Raw genomic sequence first — 24,647 nt, forward strand, 5'->3', positions numbered from 1 at the left:
TTTTTTTTTTTTTTTTTTTTTTTTGTCTCTCACAAACTCAATTAGGGGAAGTTGAGATATTGTCGCTGCCAGTGGCTTTCCAACAAAAAAATATAGGGGAGGAGAGCTGACTCTTGTAACCGGATACTTGAACGATGGTTTCCAGGTCAACCTCGAAATCCTACTTCTTATATTCTCAAAGATCAAGTATCATTATTTCCCCCTTTTCTATATTAAGCTTGATCTTCCTCTGTTTATTATATTGAGCTTCCAACGTATCAAGTGATCAAGTCTGTAGATGGAATATTGCTTGATTGATTTATTATATTGAGCTTCTGTTTTTTTGTTTGTCAGGAAACTAGATACAGCCAAAGATATATTGATCTTATGATCAATGAAGATATTCACCATATGTTACTTGCCAAAAGTAACATTACAAATTACATCCCGTCATATTTGAACCAGCTGAATTTTGTGGAGGTTGCTTATTATCTTCTCTGTCTCTAGGACTAGGTTTGCTTATTATCTTCTTTGTCTCTAGGTTGAGACACCTGTCATGAGCATTATGTTAGTTCTAAGATAGACAAGAGTAGCAAGTAGAGCAAAGATTGAGAGATGGTATATAGTCAAACAGAGAGTAAAACAGAGTGTAGAACAGAGTAATAATAGAGTAAAGAGAGTAAAACAATGAGAGTTGTGGAGTGTAATGGAGAAAGAATATCTCTTTTCTTACTTCATTTAGTTCATGGGTACAAACTAAATATAGACAATATACAAGGGGAATATCCTATACAAGATTCTATGCACAATTACTAATGAGAAAGTGACATCTCCTTAACATAAACATGTGATGTTTAGTTGAATTTGGTTCCCACTTGTATCGACTTACACACGGCTCCATGAGGAAGATTCTAGAGAGTTTATGACCGTTGGAGAGAGGTATTCATGGGCTGAATTGGTTGGAGCTCTGAACTGTACGGACGACCTGTTTTGTCTCCTTGTATGGACGTACGGATGATGGTGTGAGTTCTCATACTCCCCCTCAAGCTTAATCGATTGAAACACTTCAATTTAGCTTGGAGTCTCGAACACCTACCTCGTTAAAAACCACATGGGAAAAACTATACTCAAGGAAAAGAGTGTAGGTGTCATGACCAAAGTGGTCAAGGCCGAGTGAGGTCCCTGAGTCCGAGTTTATAGTGGATATACTCACAAACTTGTGGACTAGCTGCCTTAGTGAGAACATCGGCTAACTGTTCTGAGCTCTCGGTGTAGCAAGGGAGTGTGACGCCGAGTTGAATTTGTTCTCGAACCTTGTGAGAGTCGACTTCAATATGCTTTTTTCTCTCATAGAACATTGAGTTAGAAGCGATGTGAATGGCAGCTTCATTATCACAATGCATTGTGATTGGATTTGGAGATTCCACACCAAGATCTTTGTGGAGAGATTTGAGCCACATCAGTTCAGTAGTAAGTTTTCTCATGGCCCGATATTCTGCTTCGGCACTTGATAGGGACACCACCTGTTACTTCTTGCTTTTCCATGTGACCAAGTTTCCTCCTAGGAATGTACAATAACCAGTGGTGGAGTGACGGTCTTGACGGTCTCTGGCGTAGTCAGCATCACAATATCTGACCAGTTCAGTGCTCTCATTGTGTCCCATCCAAATGCCTTGTCCCGGTGATCCCTTAATGTATTTGAGAATTCGGTTCACCATGTTCCAATGACGCACCGTTGGTTTTTTCATATGCTGGCTCGCTTGATTTACTGCAAAATAAATGTTAGGCCGTGTGATAGTAAGATATATGAGTATACCTACTAGACGACGGTATCGTGTGACATCTTGAAACAGAACATCATCAAGCTCCCCCTTTCGGTTTGACTTGTAATCTTCTTCTAGTGGTGTTGCAACAGCCTTTGATCCAAGTTTTCCTGCTTCATTTAAGAGATCAAGAGCATATTTTCTTTGTGATAGGAACAGTCCTTCTTTGGAGCGATATACTTCCATCCCAAGAAAATATTTAAGTTCTCCTGCATCCTTAATATAGAAAACCGATTTAAGAAAAGCTTTAGTCTCTTGGATACCTACTGTGTTGTTCCCGGATATGATGATGTCATCAACATATACGAGAATGACAATGATACCTTTATCACTTTGGAGTGTGAATAGAGTATGGTCTGCCTCAGATTTTCTGAATCCTCTCTTAAGTATCGTAGTGCTCAATTTGTGGTACCATGCCCTTGGAGATTGCTTCAACCCATAAATAGATTTGTTGAGTCTCAGTACTTTCCCGGGTCCAACGATGTCTTCTAGACCAGGTGGAGGTCGCATGTACACTTTGTCTTCTAGTTCGCCTTGTAAGAATGCATTATTGACATCCATTTGCCACAGCTCCCAATTAAGGTTTGTTGCTAGTGAGAGAACTACTCGACCAGCATGAAGCTTGGCAACAAGTGCAAACATATCTAGATAGTCCTCCCCATAGGTATGAGTGAATCCTCTCGCCACAAGTCATGCTTTGTAGCGTTCGATATCTCCATTACTCTTATACTTGATGGTAAAGATCCAACGAGAAGTCACGACTTTCTTGCCTTGGGAAGATCAGCCTCATCCCAAGTATGGTTTGACACCATAGCAATTGTTTCAGCGGAGACTGCATCATTCCATACTTTGTGGATTTTGGCTTCGTCATAGCTTTGAGGGATCCAATGCTTATCAATCTGACCAAGAAATGCTTGATGTTCCACTAGAAAATGCACGAGAGTACAAACAGCTTGAATAGGATGAGCAACAGCTACATTGTTGTAGTACCACATATTTTTCTTCTTAAGGCGTTCACTATGTCGTGGAGGCAAGATTTCTTCTGGATCATCACCGTCGTCATCATCTTTATCTTCACCCTTGGTACTATCATCAACTTCACCAGAGATTTCCTCAGGAGGAACTGAGTCTATACGGTCTGCATCCTCGCTTGACATGTTGTCTTGTGTGGGGTGAGTCTCCTCATTTGGTAAGAGACTGTTCACATGAGGTGCAATATGAGTTTCCTCAGAACGTTGACTAGATTCTCTGGTTGTTAGTTTATTTTTCTTCGGGTCTGCTCTGTCTTGAGTTGTTTCAACTCCAAGTTTTTCCAGAATGATTCGAAGATTTGCAGCTCGATCAGAGGGTGAGGTTGCTATATCTTTAATGTTGTCCCAACTCTTCTTATCATAATACCCTTTTGAATCCACAAATTTAACATCTCGTGAGACAAGAACTCTCTTAGTGTGTTGTGGAGTAACTGATAAACATACTCTTAACACTCTTGACATCCAGTTTGTCTCGCTGTGTTCATGGTCGTAACACATAACAAACACAGCCAAACACATGTAAGTGATCAAAGGTTGGTTTTTCTTTGTTCAATACCTCAAAAGGTGAGATGTCTTGGAGAATCCTAGTGGGTGTTCGGTTGATTAAATAGCAGGCAACAAGGACATCATCACTCCAAAAACGATTTGGCACATTTGTATGAAAAATCATAGACCTTGCGACCTCCATTAGATGTCGATTCTTCCTTTCAGCTACACCATTTTGTTGAGGTGTGTATGGACAGCTTGTTTGGTGGATAATCCCATGGTTTGCAAGATGTTGTTTATACACATGACTTGTGTACTCCCCTCCATTATCTGATCTCAAAATTTTAATCTTGGCATTATAATGGTTAGTCACATAGTTTTGAAAATTTATAAATGCTTCAAGCACTCTATCCTTAGAGGGAAGTAATGTTAACCAAGTGTACTTAGATTTTTCATCAATAAATGTGATAAAATACTTTTGATTGTCTCTAGATAAGCAAGGAGATGTCCACACGTCTGAATGAACTAAATCAAAACAATGATCATAGATTGTCAAGGACTTAGAAAAGACTGACTTACAATGTTTACCAAGAATACAAGCTTCACAATCATCATTCTTAAACGACATACTTGGTAACATAAGTTCTAAAGCACGAAAATGAGGGTATCATAATCGAGCATGCCAAATATTACTACTAGCGTTAACAACAATAGAGTTCAAGCATGATGGTGAGCTTGAAGAGGATAGATTCAAATCCTTGAGCACATAGAGGTCATCTTTAGTGACTCCTTGTCCAAGCACTTTACTTGTGTCAATATCCTGAAAATACACCTCATTAGGACCAAATATTGCATGACAATTTAAATCAGTAGTTACTTTCTTAACCGATAGTAATTTTGAAGTAAAATCAGGCATATAAAAAGCTTTTGAATCTTTATCAAAGAGTTTTAAGTTTCCAATACCCTTTACTAGTATTTTCTCTCCATTGGCTATAATGACATTTCCTATGGCTGGTTTAATATTACTTATTAGCTTAGAATCACTAATCATGTGATGAGAGGCTCCAAAATCAACAATAAGGGGTTTACTAGAGCTTAGAGCAAGATATGAGTTACCGGATGCTTCTTTGATGGCTTTGATAAGAGCATTCAGATCTGACTTTGTCACGACCTCCAAAGATGCCATCAATGCAGCTCCATTTCCTTCAGGAGCTCGATTACTTGGCTTAGAAGTTGTTGTCTCTCCAGCCATAGTTGCTTGATGAGCTCTTGGTCCTCCACGGGTGGATGTTGGTTGGTTGATTCGGAGGTGAGGGTGAAGTATCCAGCAATGGCTCTTGAAATGACCAGGCTTCTTACAGTAGTCGCAAATCGGTGGATTTTTATCATCATTTTTGTAGTATCCTCTGTTTGCTGAAGCTATTTCCACCTTGTTCGCTGTGACAAGATCACCTTTGCCTCCAAACAAGCCATTAGAGCCATGCTCCTTTTGAATCTGGTTGCACACATCATCGAGGCTTGGAAGTTTGTATGACCTTAAGATGTGTTTGATGAGGTCATTGTAGGATGGATTCAGTGTTAACAACAAACTGAATACCTTATCTTGTTCTCCCCTTTCGTTTAAAATAACTGGATCGAGACTAACATGCCGAAGCATTTCTAACTCAGCCCAGAGAGATCGAAACTTCCCAAAGTGCTTAGTGAACTCCATATCTCCTTGGCTGAGATTGTTGATGGCCCTTTTGATCTTGAAAACTCGGTTTAAGTTGGTGGTGTTGTCAAACACATTCTCAAGCGTATCCCACAGATCTTTGGCCGTTTCACAATATGAGTATGCTTCAAGGATTGGAGCATCAAGAGAGTTTTGAATGATAGCTAGAACACTTTGGTCTTCTTGAAACCACTTTTCTTCTCCACCACAGCTTTGTCTTCTTGGGTTGAAGTCTCCTTTGGAGCATTACTCGACGTAATATGAGACCAAAGCCCTCGGCCACATAGTGCCGTTTTTGTGGTTCTCCACAGTAGATAGTTCTCTCCCTTGAGAGTAAATGGAACAATCACAGTTTTGGTACTTTCCATGTTGGAGTTAGTATTCAACAGGTAAAGAACAAGAAAAGAGAATAGAGATTGGAGCAGAAGAGTTTAGTGAGTGTTTTGATTTAGAGTGAGGAGCATTCTTGCTCTGATACCATGTAAGTTCTAAGATAGACAAGAGTAGCAAGTAGAGCAAAGATTGAGAGATGGTATATAGTCGAACAAAGATTAAAACAGAGTGTAGAATAGAGTAAGAATAGAGTAAAGAGAGTAAAACAATGAGAGTTGTGGAGTGTAATGGAGAAAGATATGATCTCTTTTCTTACTTCATTTAGTTCATGGGTACAAGCTAAATATAAACAATATACAAGGGGAATATCCTATACAAGATTCTATGCACAATTACTCATGAGAAAGTGACATCTCCTTAACATAAACATGTGATGTTTAGTTGACTTTGGTTCCCACTTGTATCGACTTACACACGGCTCTATGAGGAAGATTCTAGAGAGTTTATGACCGTTGGAGAGAGGTCTTCATGGGCTGAACTGGTTGGATCTCTGAACTGTACGGACGACCTGTTTCGTCTCCTTGTACGGACGTACAGACGATGGTGTGAGTTCTCATAGTGTTGGAGGAGGAGCTGCACGGCCCTTTTAGGTTCATCATGGTGACAAGAACACAAGTATGTTCCTGCGTATCGCACCTGAGCTATATCCCAAGCAGCTTGTAGTAGGTGGATTTACCCGTGTGTTTGAGATAGGAAAGCAATTCAGAAATGAGGGTATTGACATGACCCACCATCCGGAGTTCACCAGCTGCGAGTTCTATATGGCTTTTGCAGACTACAACGAATTGATGAAAATGACTGAGGATTTGCTGAGTGGTTTGGTGAAGGAAATAACAGGTGGTTACAGCAAAATCAAGTATCATGCTAATCAAGTATCAGGTAGTTAGCAAATACTTTCCGAGTCCCATCTCTAATAGTGCATTCCCCTCCACCCATCTCCATCGAATAGCCTCTTTCTGCCATCTGACCAACACTCAAAACGTTTCTATCGATCCCTGGAACGAAAAGCACATTCTTGATCAACTTCCTCAATCCTTTCATCGTGTGATCTTGATATCTCCTTTCCCTTCCGCCAAGACAACCGCTCCGTTACCCATTCCATCACGAGCTCTGTATGTTCTATCTATACTGGTGAAATACTTCAAAATCCGGAGTCATGTGGTGGCATTGCCCTCTAACTCCTTCACCTGGATAACAGCTCTAAAAAGACTAGCAAGAAGCTCTACTACGCAGGAAACAACTTCATCAAATGGTAGAAACAGTGGAAACGAACCAATGAGAGCTTTAAAAAGCAGCAAAAGACCATTGTCTCGAACATCCAAAGAAGGTTCTAAAGCTGCAAAATGTTCAACCAGTGTAATTTTCTTTCCAAGTTTCTTTGTGTATTTCTGATAGAACAAAGATACGAACTGTATTGATTTTGTAAACATTGTACAAGAACACGCCTAGAGCATCATATTCTCTAGATCGACTTCCTTAAATCCTCACGCAGGAGAAAGTTATACAACAATTTACATAAATGTTCTAAGATGAATAAAAAGAGACTTTATACTCATTCTGCAACAAGTTAGTTGCAGATATTATTCTTCACTCAAAAATACTCTTTTCTCCCTTATCCAAATCATATCTTCAACTGTCTTCACACGTGCCAATACCAAGTGGCTTCTTCTTTCGCACGTATACATGGTGAAGCTTATCAATACCCCCCACCCCTGCAACACCAAGCTTGTCCTCAAGCATTAAACCCGAAAACTCATGCTGCAACTCCTTCACTGGTTCCCACGAGTTCTCATGATCCGGAAGACCCTGCCAAGCAACCAATGCTTCCCACACACCCTGAGCATTGTAACGTGTCTCCAAGATAGCCGCAGGCTCCAAAACCAACTCACCAGCATCCGAAAATGTTTCAGGCAAGGGAAGGACCTGATGATGTGCACCCAACACATGTTTAAGCTGAGAAACGTGGAACACAGGGTGAATCTTCGAGCCTGCAGGCAACTGCAGTTTATAAGCAGACTTCCCAAACCGTGCAATCACCCGAAAAGGACCAAATTACTTTGCTGACAGCTTCTGACAAATCCGCTTCACCACCGAATGTTGTCTATAAGGACGAAGCTTCAAATAAACCCACAAATCCACAACAAACTCCACATCCCGCCTATGCTTATCAGCGTTATTCTTCATAAGCTGTGGAGCATGCACCAGATGAGATTTAATGTCAGCCAACATCCGATCACATTCCTGTAACAGGTTTTCCAACTCGAAGTTCTGTGTAGAGTGAGGCTCGTAATGCAACAAAGCAAGAGGATCACGACCATACAAAACCTTGAAAGGAGTGGCCTTCAAAGCCGTATGGTAGGAAGTGTTGTACCACAGCTCAGCCCAAGACAAAAACTTATTCCAAGTTCGAGGATGCGCAGAAGCAAAACAACGCAGATACGACTCCATACACCTGTTAAGGACCTCAGTCTGCCCGTCAGTCTGCGGATGAAACGCAGTGCTATACTTCAACTTCGTACCTGCCAGTTTAAAGCTTTCCTTCCAAAAGTGACTCAAAAAGATCCTATCACGGTTCGAAACAATAGAGGCAGGAAAACCATGTAAACAGACAATTTCAGTAACAAATTTCTGAGCCACATCTGAAGCAGAGAAGGGATGTTTCAGGCCAATGAAATGGCCATACTTACTCAAGCGATCTACCACTAAGTATCGCATTGAACCCCTGAGACGCAGGCAACCCTCAACAAAGTCCATGTTCACATCCGACCAAACTGCTTGCGGAATAGGCAGAGGTTGCAACAAGCCAGCAGGAGACAGTGTAGAAATTTTGTGAGTCTGGCAAACGGCGCACTCCGAAACATATTTCTGAACCATTCGCAGCATCCCAGGCCAGTAAAAGAACAACTGAATCCGCTTAACCGTCTTTAACACTCCCGAGTGACCACCAAGCTGGCTGTTATGAAACACCTCCAAAATCAAAGGAATAGACTTAGAAGTAGGAGGAATGACCAACTTGTTCTTAAACCATAACTTGCCATCCTTCACCCCAAAGCCACGTCGTGCAAACTTAAGAGTATCAAAATCACGAATCCGACGCTGTATCTCCGTATCCTCCTCAATCTCCGTAAAGATATCATGCATCTGCAACACCGAAGGGACAGTAACAGCAAACAGCTCCAAGGCTGAAACTGATATCGGGGAATGCATCATACGAGACAACCCATCAGCCGCTTTATTATCAATCCCAGTCTTATACACAATCTCAAAATCATAAGGCAACAGCTTAGTCAACCATTTTTGATAGTCCATAGTAACCTCACGCTGTTCCAGCAAAAATTTGAGACTCTTCTGATCCACTTATGCACAACGAGAACGATTGCCATCAACTCCCGCTCATAAACCGGCTTCAACTGTTCTCGAGGCGTCAATCCGACACTGAAAAAAGCAATAGGGCGTCTGTCTTGCATCAAAACTGCACCAAGACCATAACGAGAGGCATCTGTTTCTACCACAAACGTCTTGGTAAAGTTAGGCAAGGCTAACACTGGAGCTGACGACATCACCCCCTTAAGTGCCTCGAATGCAATCTGAGCCTTATCACTCCAGCCAAACTTGTCCTTACGCAACAACTCCGTTAAGGGACAAGCAATAACTCCATAACCACGGACAAAACGCCGATATTAACCTGTCAAACCTAAAAAACCTCTTAACTCCTTGACAGAGCCTGGGGTAGGCCATTTCATCATTGCAGCGGTTTTAGCAGGATCTGTGGAGACTCCAGAAGCCGAGATGATATGACCAAGGTAATCCACCCGAGACTGAGCAAATGAACATTTTTTGCGGTTAGCAAACAACTGATGTTCTGCAAAAATCTTCAATACCACCACCAGATGTTCCACATGCTCTGCTAAAGTCGCACTGTAAATCAATATATCATCAAAAAACACCAGAATAAATTTGCGTAAGTAAGGATGGAAGAGCTCATTCATCAGAGCCTGAAAAGTAGTAGGCGCATTAGTCAAACCAAATGGCATAACGAGGAACTCGTAATGCCCATCATGTGTGCGAAAAGCTGCCTTTTCAACATCCTCCTCTTTCATTCGTATCTGATGATAGCCTGCTCGTAAATCCAACTTAGAAAAGATACTAGCACCATCCAATTCATCCAACAATTGATCAATCATTGTTATAGGAAACTTATTTGGTTTAGTGGCGTGATTCAAAGCACGGTAATTGACACAAAACCACCAGCTCGTGTCCTTTTTTTTTTACCAACAACACAGAACTTGAAAAAGGGCTACGACTTGGTCTTATCGTACCCGCTTGCAACATATCCTTAACCAATTTCTCCATAATCTCCTTCTGGGCATGCAGATATCTATAGGGCCTGACACTGACCGCAGTTACCCCCGCCACAAGGTTAATGGCATGTTCTCTGCCGCGGATAGGTGGCAAACCCGTAGGTTCCACAAAAACGGAGTCAAACTGCAGCAAAACACCATCAATGGCCTGACGAACCTCCCGAGTTTGTTCGGAACATACTTCATGCGAGAACAGTTGGCTAGAACTCGCCTTCTCCAAAAAAAGAGAAGAACCTTTAAGTGCACAACCTGCCATCTGAAGCTCACTATCGCCAACCAAATTCACCAACTGGTTCTTGTACGTAAAAGAATACTCGTGAGTATCCTAGTTCACGTTACACTTGCCCAAAGTACGCAACCAGTAAATGCCCAAAATCACATCCACCTGTCCTAAATCCAAAATGATGAAATCCGAAGGAAACGACCAACCTTGGATGTGAAAAGAGAGATTTCGACACACTCCCACACCTTGAACCATCACCCCTGTCCCCAACTTGATATTGAGATGTGCACAAGACTGAGCTTGTAACTGCAGTCTCTCCACCATCTTCGGAGTGATGAAGTTGTGTGTTGTTCCACTATCAATCATCATCAACACTTCACCATGATTTATAATACCCCGCATCTTAGTAGCCGAAGGGGAGGATAATCCCATGAAAGAACTGTAAGATAGTTCCATAAGCTGTCCTGCAACTACAACCTCCGGCTGCTCCTCCATATAGCAATGATCCTGCAATACCTCGACCAAGTAATCATCAAGCACCGTAAGGATCTGCAGTTCCTTGTTTGGACATTCATGTCCGCGGAACCATTTACCCTGACATTTAAAACATATCCCTCGACGACGCATATCATCCAAGTCAGCATTGGAGTGGTGTTTCTGAGGTTGCTGAACTGCATTAGGCGCCTGCCTCTCAGTAACCTTGCTAGGCTCATAAACCACTGGTCTCCCTTTCCAAGTCAACACGGACTTAGAATGCTGCACACGCGTGGACTGATCTGATTCACTCCCCTCTGCTCATGGTTGCATTATTCTGCGTAAATGGCTTGCCTCCATGGATAAAGCCACAACTATCACCTCTGGAAGACTTTGAGGCTTCATCATATACACTAACTCTTGCATCTCCGGTTTTAAGCCATTAAGAAAGATTCCCTCGAGCTTGTGATCATCTAAGCCTCTAACTTGAGCAGAAAGATCCTCAAATTGACGCACATAATCAGCTACAGAAGCTGTTTGTTTGATGCAGAACAAGCTTTGACTAGGACCTTTGACACGCAAATTCCCAAATCGCAACAACAAACGATCCTTAAACTGAAACCAGCTGTCAAACGGTGCACGATTCACTTCCCAATTGAACCAACCCAGCGCATCGCCAGTCAAATGCACCGACACCAGATCTAACTTTTCCGCTTCTGAGAAACCACCAATGCAAAAATATTGTTCCGATAACGCCAACCAACTATAGATATTTCCCCCAGAAAACACAGGTATCTCGGAGTTCTTCAACAATTCCTCTCTAGAACTAGGACCTATCTCACAGCGATGAGGACCCAAAGGCGTAGAGAGTACCTTACGACGGCAATTAACCGACGGATCTGCAGATTGAGGTTCCGAAGAGTCGCAATCCACATCTCGCGGCGATGGATTCGTCAGCAACAACTTCAGCGACTGTTGCAGCTCCGCGATCGCTCCCCGTACGAACTCCCGATCTGAGACGATCTCCTTTTGAATCGAATGGACACTCCGAAATAGTTCCTCCACTTGCTTCTCCTCAAACTCCTGAGAAGTCTTAGAGATTATAGGCGGAAGTTTCGACTCGTAACCCATGCTTCTGAGCTTGCGATTTCTCTCGATCAAACGTCACGACGCACCAATTTGATAGAATAAAGATACGAACTGTATTGATTCTGTAAACGTTGTACAAGAACAAGCCTAGAGCATCATATTCTCTAGATCGACTTCCTTAAATCCTCACGCAGGAGAAAGTTATACAACAATTTACATAAATGTTCTAAGATGAATAAAAAGAGACTTTATACTCATTCTGCAACAAGTTAGTTGCAGATATTATTCTTCACTCGAAAATACTCTTTTCTCCCTTATCCAAATCATATCTTCAACTGTCTTCACACGTGCCAATACCAATTGGCTTCTTCTTTCGCACGTACACACGGTGAAGCTTATCAATTTCCTAAGTATAGAATTGGGACTGAATATTACATATAGTGCAGGCCTCTGCTGTCATGTCCTCCTCTCAACAACCAGCTCTCAGAAAACAAGAGGTTACTGATCCAACCATTTTCAACAACATTCATCGCTGTGTGCTATTACTTACTAACTCAACCCTCTGATTAACATGGTTTCTTAAATACACACAAAAACGTATCTGTAGGGAATTCAGTTTCATGCAAAATAGCAAACAATGTGCAAAGACTATATCGTCTGTCAGGTTAGTAGTAAGTTGAAGTACCAACCTCTTAGAAAGAAAAAAAAAAGTAACTATCTTATACTGCTTACTGTAATGGCTTGAGGTGATTTATCGAAAGTGTTTGTGTTGGTTCTCTGATTTATGCTGAAATAAGATGGGATGTTTTTGTCTAATGCATTGCAGCAGTGAAAATCTTTGAACTCATAGCAGAACCAAAGCAAAGTCTGTCATTGTATCTTCTCCCTTCGTCTTCAGAAGTGATGAAAGGGATGAAAGGAGGAAAGAGGTAGAACTATAAACGACCCCCTTTATATTTCTGTTTCTGATCAGAGGACTAATATAGAACAAGAGTTTTATAAAGCTCTCTTTTGCTGTGGCTGTATCTGTTAGTTCTTCAAGAAGCTAGAAGAAAAGAACAAGAAAGAGGATGCTGTAAAAGAGAAACTCTCTTGCGGCTTCAAGGCAAATCAAAACAATCACTTAGCATCTGAAGAACACAACTTGTCATAATTTTGGGTACGGAATCTTTGATGTATGACATTATAATCACTAGTAGGTACCACTGACAAGGATGACTTCACCAAGATTCCGAAGGAACCAAACTTCACGAACAGTTCAAACTCCTCATAAAGCTTCCTCGACGAAGATCATAAACACAAGAAAAGCAGTCGTAGAGAAGCTCAAAAGCTCCAAGATTCATCCCTCCTCCAAATCGCTGACAAAGATCAAAACTCAAGAAAACTTGTCTCCCAATATCCTGTAGCACTAAGGTACATACATCAGAGACAAACCCAGTTGACCATTTCTTCAACAGCTGATATGAAGCACACTTGACGATAATAGTAGAGATTCGGCTATTCACGATTTCGAAACTTTTTTCCTTTCAGCTCGTAATCTCATCTCAAGCTTATGATATAGGTAAGTAGCGCTTGATTCAGATTGTAAAACACAAGCCCCTAAAGGAGCTTTGTAGAATAGTTCTCTACTCTTCATATAACTATGTACTAAATAGTTTTGTAGGCTCAATCTTGTAACATTTTCATACATTGATATTTGAATTAAAGAAAGAAATCTACTAGTCCTTATATATTAAGCACGCCCTTCCTTCTTGCTATGGACTGTGGTGTGTGGTGATGTTTCTCTAGCTGTCATCTTTTTTGCACTTCAAAGTGGTGAGAGACGTCTAGGTAGAGTAAGGAAAGATGGCCTGCTTGTTCTTCTTCTTTCACTTTCTGTAACCGCACCTCATTTCACTCTGTCCCTCAGAGAAAGACCCTTGTCACCAAAACCTAATTTTAAGTTCCCACCAAATCATCAGAATCTAACTTCTTTGGCTCCTGATTCTCCAACTCCTCTTATCTCTCTCCACTCTCTTCATGTTCTCTCAAAATTCAAAAGCTCAATCTTCGCCAAGGTACATTTCGTTAATCTTGCATTGATAGATTTGTTTGCTACAATTGGCTAATAATTAGTTCTTGGAATTTGCTTCTTTGTTAGACCAATCCTGTTTTGGAACTTATGCTCAACTGCTATAGTATTCTGACAATGGTTTACATATGTTTTTGAGCATTAAGATATAAACAACAGACTTTCTTGTTTATATAATTCTCTTTTATGCGATCATTGAACTCTCTTAAACTTTATCTTTATGATGTTTTGTGAACAGAAGGTTAACAAGGGACAGGCTGCACCAGACTTCACATTAAAGGATCAGAACGGAAAGCCGGTGAGCCTCAAAAAGTATAAAGGCAAGCCTGCTGTTGTGTACTTCTACCCTGCAGATGAAACCCCTGGCTGCACCAAACAGGTCTCTTACGTCTCTTTTCGGCTATCATTGCATTGCGCGTGTTTAGTGTTGTTAAACTGTGGGAAGTATATCAATCATATCGCATTAGCCAGGAGAGAGCAAGAATTGCAGAACACACACTTGCTCCATATTCTTTTCCAGAATACTTCACTTGCATCATGAAGGACTAGGATGATTGCTCCAATTTGGAAAAAAACTGCAGAAGAAACAAAAATCAGTTTCCCTATAGTTTTTAGTAAGCTTATTGGTTGCTTGCTCGTAATTCACTGTATATTTAAGGGATCTCCCAGTCAAAAGTCGAACCTTGTAGTCACACATAACAATTCTTGGTTAAGAATTTTGGAGCAGTAACTACCAATGAGAGCTCTTCTACTATGAATTTGAGCTTGTTCAATATCGAAATACATCACCGTCCTTATACTGGTGGCAGGGCAACACTTCAAAGAGAGGCAACAAGCAAACAGGTCAAACCAAGGACATGTAAATTTTAATTGGAAGTCGTCTTCAAATAATAAATTTAATCACAACAAAACAGCAGGATCTGTATTACAACGGCCACAAGTAAAACTCACTGGAGTAAATATCATGTGGAAGTACTTATTCATAAGGGTCAACTGAAATGTCTGATTCTCACTCACCTTCACGTTGGGGAACTTGTATTCAAGAATCTGATAAATATAGTCAAGTTTTATGAAGCACCTCGCAGTAAGGTTTCAGTAATAATGTATGATGTTAGTAATTTGCAGTGTCAGCGATAATGCAATTAGCTAAGTAGTGTTCGTTTTCTAGCTGTCAGGAAAGAATATGATAACATGGCCAGAAGTGGTATTTCCAGTGTTCTCTGAGAGTGCTTGTTACCTGCAATCTCTTTCTTTGAGCCTCTCTGCTATGTTAACTAACTGCGGTGAAGATTTATCCATTTTTGCTTTCATTTAGCGAAATCTTTGTACGTATTGCCGTAGGCTACTTATTGTATTGCAGGCCCACAGGCCTAACTTTCAGCTGAATATAGGACGAAGAAAGCTCACAATAGAAGGTGAGTCGGACAGAGTCACAGACACGGCGCAAGATTACAAGGGTTTTCGTTTTTCATACACACACAGGACACCGCACTAGATAATTACAAGGGTACGAAATCCTATGACTTTACCTCTGATTCTTGGAGGTTTGTTGGTGAGACTAGCGACTGGTCCATTCACGGGTTGAAGCATCGTGGCGTCTCTGTGAATGGAAATACTTACTGGCTTGCCTTGAGTCATATTCCAGACTCGCAAAAGGATGATATCTTATTGAGTTTTGATTTCTCAACAGAGAGATTCGAAAGTGTGTCTCTTCCAGTTGATGATTTTTCTTGTTGTTATATGGCATTATCAGTTACTAGAGAAGAGCAAAAACTTTGTCTGTTAGGTATGAGAGATAAGTATTGTCCTTCTTACTATAATGATATACATATATGGATAGCAACTAAGATTGAGAATACCAGAGCCATGTCATGGAGGAAGTTACTAACAGTGAAACAATCTTTATACCGCCGGTTTTTTATGATTATTAATGGGATGGATTTCTTGGCCGATCCGGAGAATAACATATTAGTGTGTATCATCATGATGCAGGATCTAAATGCTTACTCGTCTGTTATGTTCCAACTTTAGCTCAAATCCAACCAGGTTCTTAATTAGGCCAGGCGCAAGGAAAGCACCAATCACATGACTTGTAATATTGCGACACCAGTTTATGCAATATTAAATTAATGGTACATTTTGCTACACCAGTTCATATATGGTCTTCGTGATATTAAATTAATGGTACGTTTTGCTACTCTATAATTAGTAATCTTGGTTTTGTTTTTGTCAAACGAGAGCATATACATTTCGTCTTGATCATCAAAAGTTATAATCTGGTTTCGTTTATATAAACCACCAAGACCAGTGACGACCCTTAATTATGTTTGTCAACTGTGATAGTCGATCGATGCTGAATGATCCTAAAACTTGTTGATCTATTGGGATTTGGCTTGGCTGTTCCCTATAATGTATGGTCTTTGTTGATTTATTCAAAGGAACCATTCTAAAAGATTTCAAGATACATAGACACTTGTTGTATTAGTTGGGACTTGAAGGAGTAAATAACCAAATAGGTTTGGCTTACCTGTAGGGGTCCTCCTATACGGGTACAACGAGATTTGGTATCGATTCTAAATGTATTCTATGAGGAAGAACCATTGACGAGATGGTTGAATGTATCGACTACGAGGTTCCGGTTTGATATAATATATATACACTCCAACAAGGTTGTTTGTAGATAGAGATGATCATAAATTCATGATTAAGACAAAAATATTTCAATTTCGATATGTATTTTTAAAACATCCCTCTCCAATGCGTCTGTTTTAATTTGCCAAAAAAAAAAAAAAAAAATTAAAATCTAAAAATCCCACTCGGCTTTAGCGGCTTTAGCGTTAGAATAAAGAAGCTGAGATGATGCTGAAATCCTAGGCATAGATTCTAACTCCTTTATCTGGCACTCTTGAAGATCGTCGCTGAAGATCTTGACTGTCTTTAAACACTTGGAGTTAGCGAGAATGTATGTCATTAGTTGTTTCTCATCTTCTTTTCCTTGATATCTTTTCCACCTAACAATCTCTAGATGAGACGATAAGTATTGGGGAATAGTACTGGGCTGGTTCCACGAACATGCGGGAGAACCCTGATATTGTTGATACCATTAGTTTTTATTTAGTAAAATTCATTCATCAAACCTTAGATTGAAGAAGGAAAGGGATGATGAGGGCACTTACATGGGTGTCGATCGTAAGAATTTTCAGTTTAGGGGAGTTTTGAAGCATAAAAATAAGAGGTTCCAACCAATGTACTGGCTTGTTTGTAACAAAGATTAAATCTATGAGCCGAGAGAAATTAATGGCGTTATTACAACAGGCAACCTGCAACAAAACAACACACAACAAACAAAGAAGATTATTATTAAGTGTTTGAGGTCTTCTTCAATTGAGGAATACAGGAGATATTATGATATGTTACCATTGATTCGGATAAATACAAGCGGAGAAGTCTGGCAGAAGAAAGACAGCTCAGAAACTTTCCATCAGGGTTAGGAACATGGCTGATGTATACCTCATCAAGGCAAAGCATATTCTCCATCAAACTAGAATAGTATCCCCAATCGTCATATACCCTTAAATATGTTAGTGCAGGGCAATCTATCACCAACGACAACCCCCCAGTCTGATAACTGCCCCATCTCAACCTATCATAAGGTCTATAAGTGCCCCATCTCAACCTACCATAAGTAAATTCTTTCAATGAAGGCACTTTGACGGTAAAGTTGGTCAAATTTTCATCCTCATCACGTCGTTGAACATCCAGCTCGCGGAGAACAGGGGAACATGATAAAAGCCTAGCAAGAGAATCTTCGTCTTTGTACACCACCTTGACAAGTCTCAGATATAAAAGAGATGGCAGGCTAGCATCCGGGAAAGAAACATCGACGAGGATCTGGTTGGACAGAGTTAAAGAAATGAGCGTGCGGCATGTGTAAAGGCTCTTAGGGAAGCTTGTGGGCTCTCCTTCCCAGAGGNCTTCGTCTTTGTACACCACCTTGACAAGTTTCAGATATAAAAGAGATGGCAGGCTAGCATCCGGGAAAGAAACATCGACGAGGATCTGGTTGGACAGAGTTAAAGAAATGAGCGTGCGGCATGTGTAAAGGCTCTTAGGGAAGCTTGTGGGCTCTCCTTCCCAGAGGAGAGCGAAATCTAAATATCTCACGTTGTGGTTAACTGCCTTGTCAACCCACTTTGTTACATCTACGTCAACAGGACATAGTGGACCCAGTTCGACGTCCAGGCATATTAGTGACGGTGCCTTGTGGAGTTGCATTGTCTTGTCAACAAACCAACCAAAGCTCTCGCTGTCTTGGTCTTCGTCTTCTTTGAAGGTGAGGTGAGGCAGCAACTGCCAGATGTAACGCCATCGTTTAGACAAGATGGCAGTGGCCACCTCATCTTTTGCCGGGACCAGGATTAAGATCCGCAATAGCAAATCGTCGGATAAATCACATATCTTTATAGTCTCCTCCATGTCTCTCTCATTCACCTAGCTAGCTAAAAATAATACCACATCACATAACAAGAAGAAGCAAAGAAGATTGAATTAAAAAAAAAAAAAAAAAAAACAGAACTCTCTCTCTCTCTCTCTGTTTCTAAGAGACAGAGAATGCATCTCAAAGGCCTCTCATAGTTATTTGATCTAAGACTGCTGGAATTTTTATGTATCTAAACTGTTAAAAAGCGTGTGAGCAAGCAATTCATCAACACAGAGAGAGGATCAAAGGATTTGTTAATACAATAAAGCAATATCAAAAAAAAAACACTAATCAAAACCCAAATAAGGGATGGAACAACAACAATAATCGAAGCATAAAGGTTGAACCTTTAGAAATTACTTGAACAAAACAACCTACTACTACTACTGGACAATCATTCTCATAAAAAGGCGATTCATGGAAGAAAGATACTAAACAGGTTTAGGAGAGAATCCTTACAAAGACAAAAGGATTGTTTTTTCTTCTTCTTTTCTTTATTAAGTTAACGAATCAGCGGCCAATCCTTGAGAGACACAAGAGAAGTCCGCGGCGAAAATACTATACATTGGTGAGAACGCTGCTGAGCCGGTATTTGCGTTTGCGTTTAAAATAACGTTTTTATGAGAGCGAAAAAAAATGCTGAGCCGGTACGGTATATTTCTCTCTCATCAAAACGTTATTTTAATTTTTTTTAGAAAATATATATATGTAGAACAGAGGAAATATTAAAAGAGAAATATAAGGTCACTATCCAAAGGTTGGAGTTAGTTTAATAAAGCTCTCTTTTGCTGTGGCTGTATCTGTTAGTTTTTCAAGAAGCTAAAAAAAAAAGAAACAAGATAGAGGATGTTGTTGAGCAATATATAATTTTTTTTGACTAATTATAGTGAAATAGTCATCATAATTTTTTTTTTTTTTCAACCAAACATTAAAATTAAAATAGAACTCCAAGATTGGTAGTCCAAACTCGAAGAAAAGAGTTTACAAAAAAGTTTCGGAGATCAATGATCTTGAAAAACGAGCCAGACAATCTGCTCTTACATTGGATTCACGAGAGATTCTGGAAAGGATGAAGGAAGGGAATGAGGATCTGAGCAATGTGAAATCTTCTAGCAAATTCGCGAAGGCAGGCCAATCGTCTGGAGTTTGCACCATCTCGACTAACTCTGCACAATCCGTCCTGTAGGCTTGACAGTCCACCCCAGCCACCAAGAGAGCCTCCATAGCCCAAATCAGGGCTTGTAACTCCGCATGAAGGGGCGTAGGTCCACGTCGAAGAGTTATTGCTCCCAGAAGAAGCGTCGAACCTTCACCATTACAGTACCACCAACCCAGTCCCTAAAAAGGATCTGAACCTTTCCAGGAGCCGTCTATCTGACAGCGTGGAGAAATAATCCTATCCTCCAAAGGTGACCGAGGGTGTAGGTATCTCCCCGAAAAAGCTTTGGCCTCCTCCCAAAGTGCTTTATCATTAACCACCTGATCTAGAATATCATTTGGTTCGGCCTCTATTCCTTGGAAAACCTTTTTATTCCTATCTTTCCAGATGGACCATATGATCCATGGAAGATGGAAAGCTATATCCGATACACCCGATTGGGATGGTGCCCGCCAAAAAATAAAGTCTAAATTCGCATAGATTGAGGTATATGGAAAACGCTCAGGATCCAAAGATACCGGAGACAGCTCCCAAATCCTTCGTGAACGAGGACACTCAAAAAGTGCGTGATTTATAGACTCTGCTGCTAAATCACATCTTTTGCATCGTGTTTCACATCGAATACCCCGATATGCTAGTCGTTCTAAAACTGGGAGAGTACCTGATGCAATCTGCCAGAAAAAGTGTTGAATTTTCGGGGGGACATTGAGTTTCCATAATTGTGCCCGTAGAGCCATACACGTTGGGCCGAATTCAACTTCTGTAATTAATTCCCGAGCGAGCCGATAACCTGACTTCACCGAGTATTTCCCTGATTTAGTAAAATGCCAAACTAGACGATCCGGTCTATAAGTTTTACTGACCGCCATATTCCGTATAAGCTGTATATCCACAGGATCCATAAATTCTTCTAGGATAGGCAAATGCCAATCCTTCGTAATTGGGTTAATTAAATGATTGACCATCAAATTTGGATGCAATAATCTTCCCCGACCATTAGCTGGTCTTGGTCGAGTGTCTGGTAACCACGGATCTCGCCAAACCGAAATAGAACAGCCAGAACCTACCGCCCACCTCGCACCTTGCTCCACTAAGCCCTTAGTTGAATAAATACTCCTCCAAGCAAAGGACGGGGTATATGGCTTTTTGGCCATAATAGGATGTTTATTCCTAAAGTACCGACCTTTCATCACCCGAGCCATTAAGGAATCCGGGTAGTGAATTAACCGCCAAAACTGTTTAGCCAACATGGCATCATTAAATTGTTCCAGAGCTCTGAACCCCAGGCCTCCTTCACATTTATCTTTACACATTTTATCTCAGGCCATCCAATGCATACCTCGAGCCTTATCGTTTGACTTCCACCAAAAGGTGGAGATAGCACTCGTTAGTTTAGACGTCAATTCCTGCGGTAATTTATAGCACGGCATAACATGAATAGGAAGGGCTAAGGCCACAAATTTGATCCTAATTTCCTTTCCACCTTTGGATAAAAGCTTTGCAGACCAGCCATTAACTCGGTCGTCCAACCGATCCTTCACATAGCTAAACACCTTAGTTTTCGAACCCTGAAGGTTTTCAGGGATATCCAGATAAGAGCCCATCCCGCCCTCTTGAGAAATACCAATAACTGATTTAATCTGAGATCTTTTCTCAGGTGGAACCTTCTTACCAAACATAATAGAAGATTTCGTCAGATTAACCTCTTGCCCCGAGGCTTTACCATAGTTACCTATTATGGACATTACCGTCCGGCATTCAGACTCTTCTACCTTATAAAAAAACAGACTATCATCAGCGAACAACAAATGTGAAACAAATGGACTATCTCGAGCGATGGAAACTCCCGTCAAATCCTTCTCTCGTTCCGTCTTTTTAATGTTTGCTATCAAAACCTCTGTGCAAAGTATGAATAAATACGGTGACAAAGGATCCCCTTGTCGTAAGCCCCTATGTGGTATAATGGACCCCCTCGGCTGACCATTCATCAGAACCCAAATTTTCGGTCAAACCCAAATTTCGGTCAAACCCAAATAATCCACGAAATCCACGAAATCCATTTTCGGTCAAACCCAAATTTGACCAAGACCGCCTCCAAGAAATCCCATTCAACCATACCATAAGCCTTACTCATATCAGTTTTGAAAGCCATAAACTCCGACTTGCACCGTCTGTTAGTATTTAGCCCATGAAACATCTCCTGAGCAACCAAGATATTATCCGTGATTAAACGACCAGAAACAAAGGCCGACTGAGTTTCTGAAACCAAGAGGGGCAGAACTCGCCGCAACCTAAAACACAGAACTTTTGAAATTATTTTATAACTCACATTACAAAGACTGATTGGCCGAAACTCCGCCATACGCTGAGGTCTGTCAATTTTAGGAATAAGACAAATATTTGTCTCATTCAGACGAGGATCAAAACTTCACGTCCGAAAAAACTCCCTAACCAAAGTCACCAGGTCACCCTTTAAGAAAGCCCAGAAACGTTGGAAAAACAAAGCCGTCATTCCATTAAGACCTGGAGTTTTCTCCAGATGCATCGCAAATAGAGCCTTGCGAACTTCCGCCTCAGAAATATCCCTAATAAGATCCCTATTAAGATACCCCCACCATCCGTCATCATAATTTTTATAGGTTCAAAATAGTAGTATTAAAAATCATTTATTACATAATTGATAAGCCATTTGTTCTCTTTATACAATTTATTTTTCTATATTGTGAAAAAGTAAACAAATGGCTTATCATCATTTTATTGGATTAGATTTGACAAATTTTCTTTTATCATAAACTTCACTCCTAAGTTTTTATAAACACCTTTTAAGTACAAATCTGAGACTAGAGAATCCAGCTTTGAGATAATCAAATCCCAAAGAAAAAAAAGAAAAAAAGAAAAAAAAATCATATCTATGAACCCCAAAAGAATTGACCAATCATCTAAGAAACAATGATTAAGGTGTGAAAAAAAAAATTAAACCAAATTCTGAAAAACTCTGAGAATTATGGACAAGAAAAAAGAAAGAAAGAAAAAAAAACTCTTAGACCAAGAAATCAGGACTTGAGAGGAGGTTGAGATGCTTGCTTCCGATTGTGTCTTGTAGTATTGTCATCTCTCCTTCTTTCTCTAATACTTTCTCCTCCAATTTCTCTACCATCCCTTTCAATGTCTCGTTCTCTGAGTTCAAAAGCATGTTCTTCTCACAGCATTGTCTCAACTCTCTCCATACCTGGTCTCTTTCACCTGACACATTTGATAATAGTGCGTTCATCCTCGCCATCTCTTTTGCGGCTTCCTGTATATTGCTTTCCACCCGGTTTATGCTTTCCTCCTTCTTCAACATCTGATGTCAAAACCATCAGTTACATATATAAATGGGAATATAGTTTCTTTATAATCAAGAGCCACATAAACAGACATCGGATGGGGTTATTCTTGTTTTGCAATACCTGATGCTTGAGGTCTTTCAATTCGTGGCTCGTAACTGATAGATTGTCCAAACTGCTTTGGACCTCACATCTCAGAATCTCATTACCTCGTACTGCTGCTGCTAGTTCTGCTTGCAGCTGTTCAATTTCTTTTTCGTTGGAATACAGTTTCTCCCGCAATAAACTTGTGATTAGGGTCTCAGCTTTCAGTTCAGCTCGCAGGGTGTCCTACATGAGATTGAGCTAAACGTTAGCCACATATTACCGTAAAGTAAAAAGCCATTAAGAAATGAGGAGTCATTAGATATATTTAGAAATGGACATCAGAAACTCACTTCAACTGATTGGTTTCTTTGTTCCTTAGGCCTACCGGTACTTGAGCAAGACGACTCTGAATTCGAAGCTACCACACTGGTCACCGTTTGCAAACTCCTCTTCAGATTTTCAGTTCCGCGCCTTATTCCATGAACTTTCAAATCAGATTCAATCATAAACTGCTCACTTAATCCGTCCTTCACTGAATTCGTATCAGGAAACTGAGTTAATTTCCCTTTGATAAACTTCAGTAACTTGTAACACAGCTGGCTGCTCTCATTTAACATTGACAGTCCTTGGTCTTGCAAGTAGCAGACACGCATCTTCAACTCATTCTCTAGCTTAAGAGTTGTAATGTCTATTTCTTGACCATTTCCTTTCAATCGATTCAGCAGACAGATATTCTCATGGCGAAGCGAGTCAGTTTCAAGCTTCATTGATTCTACTTCCCTTCTAAGTGAAAGCTCAATCCCTGTCAACCTTATTTGCTCGACCTGCAATTTTTTTACCAACTGGTCCCATTTCTCTGACGGTTGCTTCTTACACTCCTCCGCGACACCATCTCGAAGTCCCTCGATTGTCTTCCCTTGTTCTTTGCAAGTTCTGAGAAACTTCGTAACTGATTTGTGCAACTCCCTGCATTCTTGATCCTTCTCTTCAAAGTTTCTTCTTAAGAAATCAAGATCTTCTGTCGCACCGGCATAACTCTCTTGTAACTGGGAGAGAGTTTGTTTAACATAGGAGTTCTCTTCATGCAATTCATCTGCTGTTGTGGTCAGTTCAGCAACTCTTCTCTCCAAATGTGTTATCATATCTTTGTTCTCTATCTCATTTTCATGGAAAGCCGATAGTTCTCTTTGGAGTGAGACATTGTGCTCGGCAAGCTCTCTGACACGCTCTCGGAGCTTCTTCTCTTCAAGTTGGAAATTTTCGAGCTTTGTAGTCCACTCACCTGACCTTCTATCAAGCTCTTTCTCCAATCCAGCCTGCAACTCGCTCTTCTCCTTTTCCAATCTCTGTATATGCAAGTTCCAATCTGACTTTACCCATCTGATTTCTTCCCTGGCAGAAGCCCTCTCAACCATTTGAGACCGCAAAAGATTTATATTTTCAAATGCCAAGTTGAGCCTCTCATCTTCCAGTTTTCTAATTGCCCCAACCAAAGATGAAACATCGAAGTCACAGTCGGAAAGGCATCTCTGCTGCTCCAGTTCCTCAGAAAACAATTTCGCTCTCTTCTCAGCTTCTTTGATTTTCATTTCTAGCTCGGAGTCCATATCGTCTTCCATACACTTATACACGTTCTTACCACGTATTTGCTGGAGCTCTCCGCTTTCCTGTGCATAATATCCATTAACAGGTTCATAATGTTCAGCCAGTGAAACATTGGCGGTGACATCTGAGCTTGAGTCAAAAGTTCTATGAAGGGATCCACCATAGACATCTTGAATTGTGATGGGTTCATGGTTTGACCCCTTTGGCTTGCCATTAGTCTGAGAGAGTCTTTCAATGACATTTCTTGCAAGCGAACGAGGTGATCCATGCCTCATCCCATTTTCCACACAATCAGCAGAAGAGACACGAAAACGGGTGCCTTTAGCTTCTCTAGATGACTGGGACTTTC

The 24,647-nt window shown here is 40.7% G+C and overlaps 3 protein-coding genes across 3 annotated transcripts in view; all 3 read right to left on the bottom strand.

Annotated features, from left to right (window-relative positions):
- On the bottom strand, positions 6,288–11,612 carry LOC104784079. Its single transcript, XM_010509151.1, has 9 exons — positions 10,836–11,612; positions 10,170–10,763; positions 9,743–10,109; positions 9,127–9,540; positions 8,804–9,075; positions 7,512–8,744; positions 7,079–7,421; positions 6,595–6,759; positions 6,288–6,418 (listed from the first exon to the last, which is right to left on the bottom strand). Exons 1-9 carry the CDS (start codon positions 11,610–11,612, stop codon positions 6,288–6,290), a joined length of 4,296 nt encoding a protein of 1,431 aa, XP_010507453.1.
- Positions 16,345–17,605, bottom strand: LOC104781379 (putative F-box/FBD/LRR-repeat protein At1g22000). The gene is made up of 3 exons (XM_019244797.1): positions 17,059–17,605; positions 16,818–16,961; positions 16,345–16,726 (listed from the first exon to the last, which is right to left on the bottom strand). Exons 1-3 carry the CDS (start codon positions 17,176–17,178, stop codon positions 16,445–16,447), a joined length of 546 nt encoding a protein of 181 aa, XP_019100342.1. The 5' UTR covers positions 17,179–17,605; the 3' UTR covers positions 16,345–16,444.
- Positions 22,221–24,647, bottom strand: part of LOC104781380 (CAP-Gly domain-containing linker protein 1-like) — a 4,668-nt gene continuing 2,241 nt past the window's right edge. Inside the window, exons 4-6 of the mRNA XM_010506046.2 lie at positions 23,044–24,350; positions 22,730–22,936; positions 22,221–22,623 (exon numbers count right to left, since the gene is read on the bottom strand). Coding sequence (XP_010504348.1) covers positions 22,321–22,623; positions 22,730–22,936; positions 23,044–24,350 — 1,817 coding nt within the window. The 3' untranslated portion in view covers positions 22,221–22,320. The remainder of the gene's footprint in view (positions 22,624–22,729; positions 22,937–23,043; positions 24,351–24,647) is intronic.

This window comes from Camelina sativa, chromosome 4, assembly GCF_000633955.1.
Source record: "Camelina sativa cultivar DH55 chromosome 4, Cs, whole genome shotgun sequence".
In the NCBI taxonomy this organism is placed as follows: domain Eukaryota; kingdom Viridiplantae; phylum Streptophyta; class Magnoliopsida; order Brassicales; family Brassicaceae; genus Camelina; species Camelina sativa.